Genomic DNA, 18719 nt, shown 5'->3' with positions numbered 1-18719 from the left:
AACTTGACTTATTAGATTAATCATATATAAGAGCAAATGCGAACTTATCTTAATAAACATTAAATAAGATCCTCGTACTCTTATATGATATTATGCTATAATTTTGTTGCTATTGTAAGATAATGATTGTCGATATAACCAGTAAATTTTGTTCTGGTTTAAATGAGCACAGAGCAATGTTGATAAATTAAGTCTGTTGATTAGACAAAAGAAAATAATTTATAAAAATCAAAATTTTATTGTTCTCGTACTACTTATTGTATCAAACTCGTATACGCTTATTAAGTAAAAGTCTATAATTTGTTAAAGAAAGGAGAGATGAAGTTTTTGACAAAGAAAGTGACACAAGTGTATTTTTCTTATTTTAATAAATTTTGAATATGTTATTTAAATAAGAATAAGAAATGTTACTTCTATTAAAATAGAATATTTAAAAATAACAACACAAACGAGTATTGTTCGCGGATTTTTCTAAGGGTAATTCGAAGTGAGATACTAAACTGCCCAATGCACGTTCTAGACTGATTTTTATATACTAAATCTTCAAATTAATGAAGCGTTCGACAATATACACTTTTCTATGAAAATAAAAATTGGTTAAAAAAAATAAAATTGTGTTTGTAACATATGTGTGTTATGTATTTTTAATTTTAATGTTAATATTTTTATTTTGAAAAAGATTTTAAACAATAACAATTACTATTTTAAATTAATAGTTCTACAATTACTATTTTAAATAGTTTCACAATTTTTATCTTCCCAAATAAAAATATGCATAAGAATGTATGATTTTAATATTAAAAACAGAGAGAGAGAAACAGGTTGAAGAATGATATTTTTTGCGATAGAGGATACAGGGAGGGATGTAGAGCCTTTTTCTTGTCTACACATTTATTTTATATAAAATTTTGAAAACATATGTCAAGGTTAAGATTATTGATACATTTATTTTATAAATAATTTTAAAAACATACCTCAAGGTTAAAATCATTGAGACTAAATTTCTTTTGTTAAAAATATTATTTCAAAATTATATATTTTATAAATAAACAGACGCCACAAAATTCAAACGAAGTGTAATTTAAAAATGTAGCCTCTATAACATATATAAAAGTGAAAAAATCCGATTGTAAGTACATTTATCAAATGCGTTCTATGGCCTTTAATCAAAATGGGATTATTCAATTTGCCTCTCAAGTATGAGATTCTGATTATTATTAATACGCTCTTGAGCAAGAGATATTATAAGTGTATGCTTCAGATGTGCATTATCAGTTTACAGAGATTTGTTTTACTAGCACATGTATCTGCTTGAAAAGATTTGCAATTCATTTAATACATTTTAAACATTTGAGTGATGTCTCAATTGAACGTCGCTTCAGAGAATTTATCAGGTAATTGAGTAATACTTATTTATGTAAAATAGAACTTTATAACATTTTACTGCAATATTTGAACTAGGATTAATAATATAATTCGTGCAAGTGCATGATTTTTATACATAATTTTTTTTCTAATAACACAAATTGTTAACTTTGTTTGATTATTATAATTATATTGTTATAATCTTACTAAATGTATTATATTCTTTTTGCACAAATCTTTAACAGTTAGATAAACAAAGGGAGAAATGCTATGAAACAATTGTCATAATTATATAATTTGTACATGTATTAAGTATATGGAAACACAATATGTTTATGTGTGTAACATGATAATAAATTTGATAAAAATCACATAAAATTTTCAAATTAATTTTTTGATTACGAAAGTGTGCGAATGCTTAATTAATAGTTTCGTTTATTACAAAACAATTCTATCTTTGCTTAGTAATAGAAATATATTTTTAAATTTAAAGTACATACGCACAATTGCACAGAACTAAATTTTAAATTAAACTTAAAAGGATATTATGATGCGATCACTTAAAAAGCATTTCTTTTTATACAATTATAAAGTAAATAAAATTATAACAATGTTAAAATAACTGAAAAATTTTATAGATAATAAGATAAATATAATACTCGACCTAATTTTGATACTATTTATGAAGCACTGATCAGAATTTGCAATCTTATTTTAGAATCTTAAGAAATTAAATATCATAAATAGAAACATAATTAGAAACAATAAAAGATACAAATTTTTTTATTTGATTTACCCCAATATATTTTTCATTATAATAGATAAAGTTATCATATTATTTATAACTCTTCAAAATTATTAATTACATAAAATATATAGAATTAAGGTATTTCAATGATATTATCTTTGACTTCAATACACACACACACACACACACACACACACACACACATATACTCTCTCTCTCTCTCTCTCTCTCTCTCTCTCTCTCTCTCTCTCTCTCTCTCTCTCTCTCTTTCTGTCTCTCAGACAAGGCAAATATGACAGTTTTGTCGTAAAACAAATATCATTTATTTTTTCACACGTGCAATCCAAGGACCATAGAAACAAGAAGTTAAAAAGATAAAGCTTAACTGGTCAAGACTATCACATCAGGAAACAATGTTTATTACCATATTATTATTATTTATATTTATTTTACTGGTGTGTAATTATTATGTGCATCATGGAAGAAATGGACGACTTATTAATCTCATACCGGGACCACCAGGTCTTCCGATTCTTGGCATTGTATTGCAAGTCCAAATTTCAGCAGGCAAGTATAAAATTTCTAATTTATTGACATTAATTGACAAACGATCCGTCATTCGTGCACACCCAAGTAAAAGTTAAATTCACAAATCTTCTACTTTGAAATATTTATTTTAACATTTATTGCATACAGATTATTCATCTTAGCACTTTTTGCAATATCGATTTGCAATCCATTTTCCTAGTTATAGTCTGTTTTCAATATCAGAATAAAAGTAACGATGAAAATAATGACAAACTTAATTCCTCAACAATTTTATATATTGACAATGTATTTTTTAGAAGAACTAATAAAACTGTTGCTTAATTGGACTGATAACTATTATCCTATTTTTAAACTCTGGGCTTTCTTCATGCCTGTTGTGTCTATCCGTCATCCAGATGATCTGGAGGTAATACAAAAAATTTAATTTTTTGTGGATTATTTTTTTTTGAAGACATAAAATTATGATTTAACTAGATTTAAAAATCTTGCGTTTTATAAGTAGATTTTTGCTTGTAAAAAAAAAGAGTTTTAAAAAATGAAAAGAAGCAAACATTGACTCGATCGAAATTAAATAAAAATTTGAGATATAATTAATAAATTATTTGTGTATCTAAGATAAAGTGACACAATAAACTGATGTTCTTTCTTAAGATGTTTTCGATACTTTCAGACGATACTAAGTAGCACCAAGCACATTGAGAAAAGTCGTTTGTATGATATATTACTTCCTTGGTTGGGCACGGGTCTTCTTACCAGCACAGGTAACGTAATGAAATTAACATATAGAGCGTACATGCTCTTTAATATTACAGTCTGTTATCGATCTGTCTGCATCACAGAAAATCTTACAATAAGATATTACAATTAGACTTAAATATTATCTTATACGATTAAATAATAAACTTATACAACTTCTTTGTTATAAAAACTAATAAATTTAAAAGAAATTAAAAAAGAAAGATTATAATAATAGATAATTATTATGATATGGATAATTTTGTAGTGACAAACTAACAATTAAATTTACGTTAATATTTGTTTCAACAATTCTTTTAGTAAAAGTTTTATAAAAAAAGTTTAAAGGATTATAAAAATAAATGTTGCGATAAAAAAATTAATTTAAGATAATTAATACATTATTTAAAAATTGATCAATTGAACATTAAAGTAAGAAAAAAATGTAATTTTATATAATATTATTAAAATTTTTTATTATATAATTTTACGTTATACCGATTTTAGGCACTAAGTGGCAAACACGGCGAAAGATATTAACACCTACATTTCATTTCAATATATTAAATCAGTTTGCGGTTATCTTAATTAAAGAGAGCAATTGCATGACAAAATCGTTGAAGGATGCTGGAGGAATAGTTGTAAAAGATTTATCATCGTTTGTTAGCGAGCATACATTAAATGCGATATGCGGTAAGATGGCTGTAAAATTCTTATTGTTTTGTTTTATTTATAAAGATTTTATTCTTCATAATAATCTCCATAATAACCATAGCAGCTTACAGATAAAAAGATAGTTTATTCCTATATAAAATATCAATGCTGCAATGAAGATAGATATATATATAGTATTTGATTTTTTTTATACTCATAGCTATCTATAAAATATAATATTACAAGAAATTTTTGATTGTATAATATTTTTATTTTATATAATCGCAATGCACTCATAGAAACTGCCATGGGCATCTCTCTGCAAAACCTTGGCGAGGCCCAGCAACAGTATCGAAATGCGATTCACAACATTAGCGAACTGATAATTTATAGGTAATTTATGTTTAGTAAATAATTGTATGATCTCTATAATCTTTTCTTTATGTTATGAAAATGTATACGATTATATAAATGTAATTTAAAAAATAAATTAATAATTTAATAGTCATGTGCAGCTACAATTAGTATAAACAATTAATATAAACAATTAGTGTCAAAATATTGTACGTGCTAAATGTTTAATGTCAAAATATTGTTAGTAATCTTTAAAATGTTTAAAATATTGAAAATATTAAAATATTAAATAGTAAGGAAAAATAAATTTAGCAATAAAATTTATAGAGAAATTACATTTACATCAAAGAATCTATTTTAATCTAATTTAGCTAAAACAAATGGCTAATGTTTTAGGAGATTCTACATATTTTCGTAACACAGATAAATTTTATTTATATTCTCTATAATCACTTATAGTTTACTTTAAATATTTATGCTAACTTTAAATAAAGCTGTTACAAAATTACATCATTTTTAAAAATTATATAGTTTTATTGAATTACGTTTTAGAGCTTATAGGCCTTGGTTCTATAACAATTTGTTATTCTCGTTATCGCCACAAGGAAGAAAGCAAAAAAAAATCTTGAAAATATTGCATGGATTTACGGAAAAAGTACGTTCTAAATCATGTTATTTCAATTTTTTAAACTCTTTTTTTTGCGTAATATTACAAGAAACCTTATAATCTTCGTACCGTAGAATTACATGATTAATCAAAAATATTAATAGCACATTATGCTGTTAGTATTATGCTATTGTTATTAAGTACAAAAAATTAATACCGTACTTGTATGTCTAGATCATAGCGGAAAGAAAACTTTATCACGAGCGCACCAATGGTCGATACTTGAAAAATCTTGAAAGTGACAAAAAGATAGATGATGTCGAAGTGTTTGGAAGTATGTAAGAAATCAGCTTCTAATTTAAGCTTGTTTGCGTAATTTAAAATTATTGTAGTAAACATACGTAATCTCGCGTAATGATATAGCTTATGTCTGTCGTAAAATTAAATCATTATTATTTCTAATAGAGTTTGACCCTTATACAAGAATAATTTTAATTAAAGAATGCAAAAATGAGATTGAACTAATTTGCTGTTTATGTTTCTAAAAAGTTAAAAAAAAGCGGCTGGCTATGTTGGACCTTTTAATAGCGGCATCTCGAGAAGGTTTATTAACTGATTTAGACATTAGAGAAGAAGTCGATACTTTTATGTTTGAAGTACGTATCAGTAATCTTTTTTTTTTGTTTAGTGTATTTAAGCATGTATAATTGTATTACGTTATACATAATACAATAATACAATAATTAATGACGATAATTACAGGGTTACGATACTACAGCGAGAAATATGATGTTTGCTTTATTACTATTAGCTGAACACAAAGATATTCAGGTACTTTTTTTCAATATTATTGCAATGTATTATTTAAATTACAATTTATATTCAAAGTATTGTACGGATAATTATAGTGCAGATCTATAGTACAGATATCAAGTTTTTGTTGCAATATATATATTCCATATACCAAATGCCTTGTTCGAATGCATATAGGAGATTGATAAACTATGAAAAAAAACTCCTACAGAATATCGCTCGGTTTTGCTTCGTTTTGGAAGAAGCTAAAAAAAAAGGAAAGATTTCACCAAAAATATAGAACAATACTACAATTATTATGTTTATCAAAAAATACCAAAAAATAAAAGTAATAAAACATTAAGATTAAAAAAGAGAGTAAATTAAAATCTTTCTAAAATAAAGTTAGAGGATTATAATATACATATACGCGATACCGCAGAGTTTTCTACGTAGACTACAAGAAATTAACCAATCACAGTTGACCTTAGAGAGGAATATTGAATATCATTGATTAGACTGCCCTTTATTGTAACCTGCTTACTTTAATTTATATTTACTTTATGTTTATATTTTTGCCTTTCTATTATAAATTAATTACAGTTGTTTATCAGAAACAAACGAATAATTAATTACCATCTGCCACAATATGCCAGATATTCCAATTTCGTTAAACATCCCAACATGGGTTTTTGCTAATTTCTTCAAAACGAAGCAATAACGAGCAAATCATTGAAAAACTTCTTTTCTTAATTTATCTTTCACGGTCCTAAAGTTTTAATATTTAATTTTGAGGCACTCTTTACTTTACTTTCTACATATATATCGAAAAAAAGTATTTTTAAAATAAATATAAAAAATTTTATTTGATTTTATTAAGAATTATTGATTTCATTAAGAATTTATTTGTATGTACGTACATAAAAACCAGAATATTAAACAATACACTTTAAATGTCATCGGTGATACAGGAACGTGTAAGGGTTGAAATCAATACCGTGATGCAAGAGAACGGAGGGAAACTAACGATGAGAGCGTTGCAAAATTTATTATACTTAGAGAGATGTTTAAAGGAAGCGTTACGTTTGTATCCCAGCGTGTTTTTCATATATCGAAAAGCTGCCGAAGATGTAAAATTACGTAATGCATTACTTTTTTGCTCTATATATTTTTGAACATGTAACATTACACGAAGTATAAATATTCAAACGTAAAATAAATTTAATTGCTTTAAGATTTTAAAAATACCAATATTTTGTATCTTTAATTTTTTTTTAATTTTATATTTTTGTAAATTTCAATATTTTGTAATTTTATTATATGATTCAGATTCATACAAAATTCATATAAAATTATGTAATCCATGTTTTGTTGCATATTGTTACATACACGAAGTATATATTATCGAATATAAAATAAGTTTAAATGCTTTAACATTTTAAAAATATAATATTATGTACATTTTCTTAAAAAAAATCTTCATTTAGGTAAATTTCAATATTCTGTAATTATAATACGTCTTTCAGACTCATATGTCATACCTGCTGGAACGAACATACATCTTCATATCTACGGAGTTCACCGAGATCCCAATTTTTGGCCAAATCCAGAAGTATTCGATCCGGATAGATTCTTGCCGGAGAGAATACAGAATCGTCATCCATATTCTTATATACCGTTCAGCGCAGGACCGAGGAATTGTATAGGTGAATTGTTATTTTCCTTTCTGCTCGTATCGATAATTCTTAATAGTGTCGATAAACTTTGAATTTCATGATAGGTCAACGATTCGCTCTGCTCGAGTTGAAGGCTACAATAGCATCTTTGGTGCACAATTTTTACTTGGAACCTGTAGATTACTTAAAAAATCTACAGTTAAAGGCCGATTTACTACTTTGTCCTTCTCGTCCGTTGTATATAAAATTTATCCCAATTAATCACAAATAGCCGTTTAAAATTAACACGGATATCATATAAGTATAAGAATTTGATTAATTGTAAAAATGAAAAATAATTATTACGCATATCATGCGTTTAATATTATCAAGGAGATATACATTGTTTATGTAAACATGTTACGTGGTTTTTTGTCTTGAAATACACGTATATATTCCTCGCATATCCTCTCCCTTATTTTTCGAGCGTCAATTGGACGGTGATATTTCAAACATAAAGCACTTTGAGAATCATGAGAAAGTAAATCATTAAAATGATAATTATATGCTTTCAATCTGCCTTGGTTAATAAGAATCTTATGAGCAAATGATAACAAACTATACTATAGTTATCGAGAGTTAAGATAAATATCAATTCAATTTTGAATAAAACGCATAATGTCTCCATTTTTTTGCCAATGTACGATTGGTAACAGTTGATAACAGAGAGTAAAAAGATTTACTAGGAAAAGGAATACAAAGAAAAGATATTTCTAAAAGAGAGTCGGATTTTGTGAGAAACATAATTATTACAGATTGAAAACAGAAATTGATCGTTCTTTTTCATGTTAATTATTACAACAATGCATAAACAGTATTTTTTGAGAATTTTGAATAACATCGCGAGTAGATAAAATATAAAAATAAAAAATATTTAAGATTATATAAAATATAAAATATTTATTTTTCGATGATCTCATCTCTCCATACTTTTGCAATGAAAGTATAAAATTTAATTAAAATTAAGAGACAAAGGTGAGTCTCAAGCAACGAATAACAAAACAAAATATGATTCTGAAGAATTTATACACAACCAGCATTTAGTTTGGAATATTTTTGATTATTAAATTTTAATAACTGATTAGATTTATAATAGATTTAATTATATATATAGATTAATGATAATCACTCTCGAAATAGGCTACTGACCCGAGAACAATATAGTATTAACATAAATTCAATTCAAGAATAGAAACGAGCTTTTTTGAAAATAATTTGCCGTAATAAATTATTATATGCGCGGATTATTTACGCTTTTATTTACTAAACCATCGATTTGCTGAAGAGCTAAAATGTTCGACTACATACATTTTTCTCGTGAAAATTAGTTAAAAGCAAATAAAATATTTCGCTTTTTATATTGTTAATATCAATGTTGTGAAATTTCGTTTTTGAAAAGGTTTATTTAAATGAAAATAATCGCTATTTTAAATCAATACTTGAAATCTCGGATCATATTACATTTTCATATAATTCCACAATTATTTTTCCTTTCTCAGGTAAATACACAATATGTTATTTGATCTTCAATCATCATAGAATTAATAATGGAATTAATCAACTTATTTCTCAAGAATGATAAAATTAGACTTTGATTATTCATGCGCCCTTGAGTTGTAGAACGTTATAAATATAAGCTGCACATTTGCATTTATCAGTTTGCGAAGATTTGTTCGCACAACAAGTACCAGTCTGTCTATCTGTTTGAAGAGATTTGCAAATATATTTTAAATGTTTAAATAGTGTTTTAATTGACTGTCGTATCAAAGAATTTATCATCAGGTAACAGATAGTATATAATAATATGAACCCGAGAATGTAAACATTAACGCGCTATACGTCGCCAAGGCCAAATGACATATTGTTATTTTATTTACGTATTTTGGAATTGCTTTAGACGTATTTTAACGCGCAAGATTTATCGCGTAGTAAAATGCGTATATAATATCGTGGCGAAAAGAGAGAGAGAGAGAGAGAGAGAGTGTGTCGATTAATATATTTTACGCGCTTCTTTGTACTATGCGTACTATATATAACCGCGATTTATTTACTGCCTTAATATCGATCGGAATCGTTTTGTATTTTATAACGCGTTAAGTTTTATCGCGTAGTATAATGCGTATGTATAATACACACGCATACGAGAAATTATTAACGTGTGTCATTGCGTGTGGCGTAATTGACTTTGAGGTGACCTTGACCGAGCGTGAGTCCGTGATACGTCAAAGTCTGACACGTGTTACGTCCGTCAAAATCGATCTGAATGAAAGTGACGATGGCATCACGCTAATATACCTTCCATCTCTACGCAACGGGACGCAGGGATGTCAACTAGAAGGGGAAGAGTAATCTTTCTTTCGTTGCGCCAAAATAATAACAAGTATACACTATATTATGTAAAACTTGACGATTTAAAATATTTATGGCATAAATTCAGTTATATATATATATATAACATTTAACAAAATTTTTTTATTTAATTTTCAATGACAGCTGTTCATGATACAGAATAAAGACAGTACGTACAGAACAGAATTAGTTGACATTACGAAAAAGAAACAACAATTAATTTCGATTTTACGTGCTTTTTTTTTAAATATAGTAAATAAAGAATTGTAATATAAAAATATTTTGTAAATAAATTGCAAGAACCGAAAACGGGTGGTAAATAGTCGTAAATAGAAAATAATTTAACACTCCGGTTATGGTTTCAGTGTTATAAATTTAACAGAATTTCAGTACGGTTTATGGTTTATTTTCGATTAAAAAACCAGTTGTGCAACAGTTATCGGTTTTCGATTTGGTTCAGATCCTTGATATAAACTTGATAATAAACTTTATTATATTTTTTACATTTTAAAGTTATAAATTGTAAAAGATATAAAAATTAACATATGGAAAAATATATGTAAAAGATGTGTAAAAAATATAACACTTAACATATTTCAATGATTCTTCTCTCTCTCTCTCTCTCTTTCTCCGTTTACGATTATTATATTTCGAATATTAAGCAATTATTAATTTTGTCATGAAACAAATATCATTTACTGTAATCCAAGGATCAAGGAAACAGGAAACTGAAGAATATAAAATTTAATTAAACAAGAACATCACTTCAAGACACAATGTTTATCACCATATTGTTATTGTCCGTTATTATTTTCTTGATGTATAATTATTACGTGCATCATGGAAGAAACGGGCGACTTATTAATCTTATACCGGGACCACCGGGCCTTCCGATTCTTGGCAATGCCTTGCAAGTCCATATTTCAGCAGGCAAGTAGAAAATTTTTAATTTCTTTACATTAATTGACTACTCATTATTCACGCACACATACAAGCATAAAAAGTTAAATTCACAATCCTCTGAAAATGATTTATCTATTGCGTTTACACACTCCTACGTCACTCTTTAATCCCCCGTTTTAAAATGTATACCTATTAACATTATTGCAAACATACTACTCATTTTAACACTTCTCTTTATAATAATATTTGCGATCTATTTTATTAATTATAATTATAGTGATAATTCAATATGATCTGTTTTTAACGTATCTAAGTACAGATAAAATAACAGTAAAAATAATGATGTTAATCCTTCAAAAATTATTGTATCGATATTTATATGTAATATATTTAATATATCAATATAACATAAATTATATAACATATTTTTCAGAGGAACAATGGAAGCTGTTCCTTAGAATACCTAATGAGTATTATCCCATTGTAAAAACCTGGGCTGGCTACATACCTATTGTGTCTATCCGTCATCCGGATGATTTGGAGGTACTAAAATAATTCGATTATTTTCTGTAGACTTTATGATTTAGCTAGATTTAGAAATCTTGTGCTTCACAAGAAGATTTTTACTTGTAAAAAAAGATTCCTAATAGATAAAAAGAGGAAATATCGATATTTAACTAAGATTAAATAGAAATTTAAGATACAATTAGTAAATTATTTGTGTATCCAATTGCGTATATAATAAACCGATGTTTCTTTTTTAATGTGTTTTCGGTGATTTCAGACGATACTAAGTAGCACCAAGCACATTGAAAAAAGTCATACGTATAATTTGATACATCCTTGGTTGAATACAGGTCTTCTCACTAGTAAAGGTAACGTAAAAGAGTGACGTTATCATATACATGTACTTTATTATTAATACTTTACTATTACCTGTTATAGTAATAAAATGTTACTAAACTTGAATATTATCTTAAGTAAATTTATAATTTTTTTGTTATAAAAACTAACAAATTTGAAATTTTCAACTAACAATAAGATCATAATGAAAGATAATTTCACCTTGATACACGTCAAGTATATATTAGCAAGTAATAAAATTAATAAATGTTTCAATTAAAAAAGATATATTTTTAAGATTAATTAAATCAAACACCATTATGTAACTTTTTAATAAATTACAGCTATTTTTATCTGCCATTCAATTCATAAAATTTTAATTACAAAATAATAATAATTAAATTCAAATGAATACTTGCAAATTCTTTTACCATAAAAATTTCATAAGAAGAAAGTTTAAAAGATTATGAAAAGAAACTTTGCGATATAAATAAAAATAATTTTAAAATAATTAATATTATTTAAGAATTGCTCAATTATACATTAAATGGGAAAGAAAAAGAGTAATTTTATATAATTTTACTTATAATTGTTTATTTCACAAATTTTATATTGTTTTTGTTTTAGGCACTAAGTGGCAAACACGGCGAAAGATATTAACGCCTGCATTCCATTTCAGTATATTGAATCAGTTTATTGATATCTTGATCAGAGAAGGCAATTGCATGACAAAATCATTGAAGGATGCTGAAGGAATAGTTGTAAAAGATTTATTTTCATTTGTTAGCGAACATACATTAAATGCGATATGTGGTAAGATTTCTGTAAACTTCTTGTAATTGTCTCGTGTTATGTATAAAAATGTCACTCTAAATAATAATCATAGTGTAAACTAGAAGGATAATTTGATTTTATACACAGTATCGATACTGAAGGTAAATAATATTCGATACTTTATACTTAAAAGTATCCGTGAAAAATTGAGCTCTACGAATCTTCGTCTGTATTATCTTATATAATAAATTCACTTGTAGAAACTGCCATGGGAATCTCTCTGCAAACACTCCACTGCGAGTTCCAGCAACAGTATCGAGATGCAATTCACGACATAATCGAACTATTAATTTATAGGTAATTTATGGATCTATTAATTAATTATATAATATATCTATCTATCTATCTATGATCTTCTTTAGCTTTATGATTGTAATATGTCTATTTATTTTGAATAATAGATTAATTATGTAATAATTACATATAAGTAAATAATTAATATAATACAACGATTTGTTTAAGCTGCCATTTATCAATGAAAATGTAGTGTTCTCCGCGAAAATGTTTCTTTTCAAAATAAAAATTTGCAATTTTTCAAATGTTGCAAATATTGAAAATATTAAAATATTTAAAAAATAAGAAAAATTAATTGTACAATAAAATCTGAAGATAAACTATCTTTGATCAAAGAATCTATAATTAAAACAAAAGTACAATGTTTTTACAAGATTTTAGAAATTTTTTTCATATAAAATATATTTATAAATATCTATAATCTCTGCAATTAATGATTACATAAAGCTTATAAGATTTTGTGATGGCTTTAAATAAGGCTATATTACAATATTATATTACAAAATTATTAGTTTTGGAATTATATATAACGTATTGAATTACGGTTTAGAATGATCAGGCCCTGGTTCTATTTCTATTTTTTATTCAAATTGTCACCAGCAGGAAGAAAACAAGAAAAAGTCTTGAAAATATTACATGGATTTACGGAAAAAGTACGTTTTAAATCATGTTATTTTAATTTTTTAATCTCTCTTTTTTGTATAATAGTACAATAAATCTCATAATCTTCGTACTGCAAGATTACATGACTAATCAAAAATATTAATATTTATGATACGGTACAATGTGCTATTGTTATTAAATTAAAAAAAAAAACATTTTAACAATGTAATACAGTATTTGTACGTGTATAGATCATCGCGGAAAGAAAACTTTATCACGAACGCACCAATGGTCAGTATTTGAAAAATCTTGAAAGTGACAAAGAGACAGATGATGTCCAAGTGCTTGGAAGTACGTAAGCGACCATCCTCTGATATAATAAGTTTATTTGCGCAATTAAAAAAAAAGTATTTGTACTAACGTACATACGTAATCACACGTAATGATGCAACATGTGTCTGCTGTAAAATTAAATTATTATTATTAGTAATAGAGTTTGATTTTCAAACAACAACATTATTATATAATTAAAGCGCGACATACAAAAACAAAATTGCTATTATGTTTTCTTTTTTATGTTTTAGTTAGAAGAAAGCGGCTAGCCTTGTTGGATCTTTTAATAGCAGAATCTCAAAAAGGTTTTTTAACTGATTTGGACATCAGAGAGGAAGTCGATACCTTTATGTTTGAGGTACGTATCAATAATTTTTTTAAATTTTTAAATTTTTGGTATACATTATTTAAGGAATGATGATATATATGACGTTAATTACAGGGTCATGATACTACAGCGACGGGTTTAATGTTTTCTTTACTACTATTAGCTGAACACAAAGATATTCAGGTAAGTTCCTCATTATATTAAGATATTATTTAAATTGAGATTTTTATTCATAATACTATATATGTCAAGCTTCCATTGCGATGTATTTTTTGAATATATATATATATATCCATTTCTATATTTCAATTTAATTAAATAATTACATTTTTAAAATATATATAGAAAAAATTTATTTTAACTTATTAAGAATTTATTTATATCTCTGGATATAAAAATCAGAATATTATTAAGAAATATAATTTAACTATAATTATTATCAATGATACAGGAACGTGTGAGAATTGAAGTCGATACTGTGATGCAAGAGAACGGAGGAAAACTTACAATGAACGCGTTGCAAAATTTACCATATTTAGAGAGATGTTTAAGGGAATCCCTACGTTTATATCCCAGTGTATTTTTAATATCACGAGAAACTGGGGAAGATGTAAAACTTCGTAATTAATCACTTTTTTGCCGCATATACAATATTTTTAAATATATCACAGTAGACGAAGATTACTATAATTTATATAAAATAAGTTTAATTTACTTCAACATTTAAAAAATACAATATTAGGCACATTTTATTTCTCAAAAGAATTCTTATATTTGTACATATTAATATTTTATAATGTTATAATACGCTTTTCAGAGTCATACGTAATACCTGCTGGAACAACCTTACATCTTAATATCTGGGCAGCTCACAGAGATCCTAATTTTTGGCCAAATCCAGAAGTATTTGACCCGGATAGATTCTTACCCGAGAGAATACGGAATCGTCATCCATATTCCTACATACCGTTCAGCGCAGGACCGAGGAATTGCATAGGTGAATTTATCGCAATTTTTTTTGTTTTGCCTCGTGTCGACAGTTTTTAATAGATTTCGAATTGCAGGTCAACGATTCGCTATGCTGGAATTAAAGGCTATAGTAGCTCCTTTGGTGCACAATTTTTATTTGGAACCCGTTGAGTATTTAAAGAATGTCCGATTAAGAGCCGATATAATTCTTCGTCCTTCTCACCCTGTTCATATAAAATTCATCCCAATTTGATAAAAACAGCATGAAAATTAACACGCATACGATATGAGTGTAAGAACTTGATACATTGTCAAAGTGAAAGAAAATTATTATGCAATCACTCAATCTTACTCGGAATTATTCACAGATAATAAATGCAAATTCCATCGTGTCTTCTTGCGCCGTAGGATAGTGCTCTTGAACTCTGATTCGAATCATTTTTAAAAAATTTTATCTTTAACGTAATTGCTGCTATATATATATATATATATATATAGCAGCAACTACGTTAAAGATAAAATTTTTAAAAAATGATTATATATATATATACACATATGATATATATATATGATATATATATATATATGTATATATATATATATATATATATATATATATATATATATATATATACACATCTTTTGCAATTATAACTTTTTCTTGCAATTTTTACGTTGAATAATTCACAAAATTAGAAGAAAATTTCACCTCGTCGCTGTGCGCTCATAAATTCTCGTAGCCATCACGTGTGAACGTTCTCTCTCTTTCTTTCTTTATCTTTTTTTCTCATGCCCATTCGGCGGTGGTAGTATCTTATCCACACGCGCATTCTCAAATCCGCTTCTCATCTAGTCTCTCTCAGAATGACACGTGCTATGGTTGTCGCACGCGTCGACTACTCTGATTACTTGTTATCGTTATTGGAAAAAAGATCGCACGCAATTGACATCGTCTCGCACCGGACAAAAGGATTTCTTCTTTTATTTTCTTTCAAAGAAGATGCATACATCACATATATCGGGTGCAGCGGGTAATGCAAGTCTGTTTCAATGAGTGAAGAACACGACTTAGTGGATCACGATCGCCGTTTTAATCTTTTTTCCATTTCAACAACTCGTATTTTCTTTCGTTGTACTTAAGGATCAAATTTCCGACTTTCTATAAGGCGTTTTAAAAAATTGATATTAATTTTAATCGAAACAATTGATTTTGTTTGTTGCGAGTCTGGAGGTTTCTTAGGAGCAAAGTTGATTTATTTCGAAACTTTTCATACGTTCATATCTGGTTGGGAATCATTTTGTATCTGCAAATAAAAAAATATTTTGAAAAATTAAAATCCGCTTAATTTTTGCGAATAAAATTTATTTAGTTAATTAATTATTTTTGTTTAATCAAAATTTAGAAATTGCGCGGTATAGAACAAGATTAATTATCCTTATGTTGCGTTCATTTTCAAAACATCTTTAAATAACAGCAATTGTTTTTCTATTTTAAAAAAATTGAACTTTTATATAACTATATAGATAATCACGTAAATTTTATCTAAAAAATAATTCAAATAATTTTTATTACTACTTACTTGTATAGAGCGACTTTTGGTCAAGGAAACTATTCATGATGAGTTTATGAGACGCATGATGAAAGAAGATATTCCAAGATTAATAATCGGTTTGACAGCAACACAGTCCATGACCCGTAGAATTATAAAATCTAGCTGAAAAAACTCTTACAGTTTGTGCAAATCGGGGTTGAAAAGAGCTACGTTGATTTACAACAAGATAATCGTACTTCGAGCCGACCGTCTTCACAAATGATTAGTCGATATGCATCTCGGAGAGTCATTCGGGCCGATGATAATGATCTCTAAGTTCAGCTTGATAAATGATCGATGAAGTCGATGATCGCGAAGACAAACATCGAGTTGGGCCTGGTCTCGGGTGTCCTCATCAAAAATATCGTCAGGTCTCAGATGTTCTCAAAGATGGAAACTAGTACTATGTTCTTCGATGATTTCAAAATGTTCAGATTCGGAGAGGCCTTTGATTAGGATTGCTCAGGAGATGTTTAATGTCTGAAAACGAAAAATGATCATCATCGAGTACTAACAATTATAATAATCATTTTCCAAATATCTATTGTAATATAGTGTGTTGAAGATACATATTTTTAATGGTAAAGCAATTTTTATGAAAACCTACAATCTCTATGATAATCCTGAATATCATGTCAACGTAATATAAATACATTCTGTTAGATGTTTTGTAAACATAACTTTTCCAACTATTTTTATTATTTAAGAATAAGAAAAGTTATAAAACTTATACACATTTGCGCACAATCATTCATCCATCGTTTCTTCATTTTATATATTTATTAATTATATAATTAAACTTGTAAATATTTTTCTAATTATTTTTTATTATCTCCTCTCATTTTATATACATTCTCTTTATTATCATTGCGAAAATTTATTTGCGACACAGCTATAGATACGTTCGTTTGTTTAATTAATCTTTAATAAACATGTCCTGCGATATATTAACGATATACGTCATTGCGATACATCAACGAGCTGTCTGGAAATAATTATTCGCACATACTGTTGTGATAGCTGAGAAGAAAATCACTCGTGAGAAAATACAACGAAATGAGAAACGCATTTTAAAGGTTAAGAAAATAAAGAATCGTAGAGTTATCACTCCCATGCGTACGGCATATGTATGTACAAATAGTTTTTACGTCAAATCGCCTCCTCTTCCGAAGCTCCAGATGTCACATGATTTTTTGTGCTGGCACACAAGTGTGTTTCTTGCGTCTCCTCGTCTTCATCCCTCGACTGATCACGATCGATCACGAATGATAATTTTTCAAAGATAGAGAAAAATTATAAAACAAAGATGCTAGTGACTTAAAAAAGAAATAGATATTTTTATGAAAGAGAATCGAATTTTGTGAAAAATAAAATAAATATTGATGAAAATAGAACTCGTTCGATCGTTTTTGTATTAATTACTACAACGACGCGCACTTGATTTCTTCTTCAGAGTTCTGAATCATATTATAAATAGATAAAATATGAAATATTTATGTTTTAATAATTATGTTTTAATCGCGATATTTTTCTATATAAATATACATACATTTAAAATTTAATTAAAATCAAGAGACAGACAAGTCACGACTCAAAATGTAATTAATCTCAATCGTTTGCTCCTCTTACGATATAAGAGTCTGAGTGTCTAAAATAATTAATAACTCTTGCACTGGAAAACAACTATAAATATTAGATATTCAGATTTTTCTTGTCAGTCCGCGGAACTTTGTTATAGCACATGTATCTGGTCTAAGAAACTTACAATTACATTTTAAATATTTGAGTGGTGTTTCAATGAACTATTACATCAGAGAATTAGATAATGGACAGTATTTACATAAATTAAAATTTTATAACATATTTTATTGCAAATTTTGAACACTAGTTAACAATATTACAATTAGTTTAAGCGTGTGATTTTTACATAAGGTTTCACTATTGTTATTAATTGTTATAATATTATTAAATATAATATTATTACATGCATAACATATTATTTTAACGGAAATATTTAACAATTAAGTAAACAAACCAGAATATATACGCAGTAGAATATAATAAGCAGCTAATATACCTATCTGATTCAAAGTATTTTAGATTATCGAATTTTAATAATACTAGAACTCGTATTCATAGATTTAATCAATAA

At 26.9% G+C, this 18719-nt stretch overlaps 1 protein-coding gene and 1 long non-coding RNA gene across 2 annotated transcripts; one reads left to right on the top strand and one right to left on the bottom strand.

Annotated features, from left to right (window-relative positions):
• The first annotated feature begins 1234 nt into the window (after nucleotides 1-1234).
• On the top strand, nucleotides 1235-15228 carry LOC140673469 (uncharacterized). The gene is made up of 26 exons (XM_072906451.1): nucleotides 1235-1394; nucleotides 2462-2680; nucleotides 2959-3068; nucleotides 3333-3423; nucleotides 3905-4090; nucleotides 4351-4444; nucleotides 4958-5060; nucleotides 5247-5346; nucleotides 5562-5668; nucleotides 5775-5843; nucleotides 6776-6944; nucleotides 7331-7510; nucleotides 7585-7750; nucleotides 9631-9864; nucleotides 10626-10798; nucleotides 11205-11314; nucleotides 11556-11646; nucleotides 12242-12427; nucleotides 12649-12745; nucleotides 13293-13395; nucleotides 13597-13696; nucleotides 13930-14036; nucleotides 14121-14189; nucleotides 14458-14626; nucleotides 14824-15003; nucleotides 15071-15228. Exons 2-26 carry the CDS (start codon nucleotides 2527-2529, stop codon nucleotides 15226-15228), a joined length of 3306 nt encoding a protein of 1101 aa, XP_072762552.1. The 5' UTR covers nucleotides 1235-1394; nucleotides 2462-2526.
• Nucleotides 15229-15755: 527 nt separating this feature from the next.
• Nucleotides 15756-18021, bottom strand: LOC140673007 (uncharacterized). The gene is made up of 3 exons (XR_012047982.1): nucleotides 17175-18021; nucleotides 16556-17047; nucleotides 15756-16279 (listed from the first exon to the last, which is right to left on the bottom strand). It is a non-coding gene; the product is annotated as an uncharacterized lncRNA (long non-coding RNA).
• Between the last annotated feature and the right edge of the window lie 698 nt (nucleotides 18022-18719).

This window comes from Anoplolepis gracilipes, chromosome 14, assembly GCF_047496725.1.
Source record: "Anoplolepis gracilipes chromosome 14, ASM4749672v1, whole genome shotgun sequence".
Taxonomy (NCBI): domain Eukaryota; kingdom Metazoa; phylum Arthropoda; class Insecta; order Hymenoptera; family Formicidae; genus Anoplolepis; species Anoplolepis gracilipes.
This window is presented reverse-complemented; position numbering and strand designations above follow the sequence as displayed.

Excerpts from the sequence above, each read along its gene's own strand:
- LOC140673469 (XM_072906451.1), top strand. The coding sequence starts at position 2,527 with ATGTTTATTACCATATTATTATTATTTATATTTATTTTACTGGTGTGT. Across the intron at positions 2,681-2,958 it reads GCAAGTCCAAATTTCAGCAG|AAGAACTAATAAAACTGTTG; the intron begins GCAAGTATAAAA and ends TGTATTTTTTAG. Across the intron at positions 6,945-7,330 it reads TGCCGAAGATGTAAAATTAC|ACTCATATGTCATACCTGCT; the intron begins GTAATGCATTAC and ends TACGTCTTTCAG.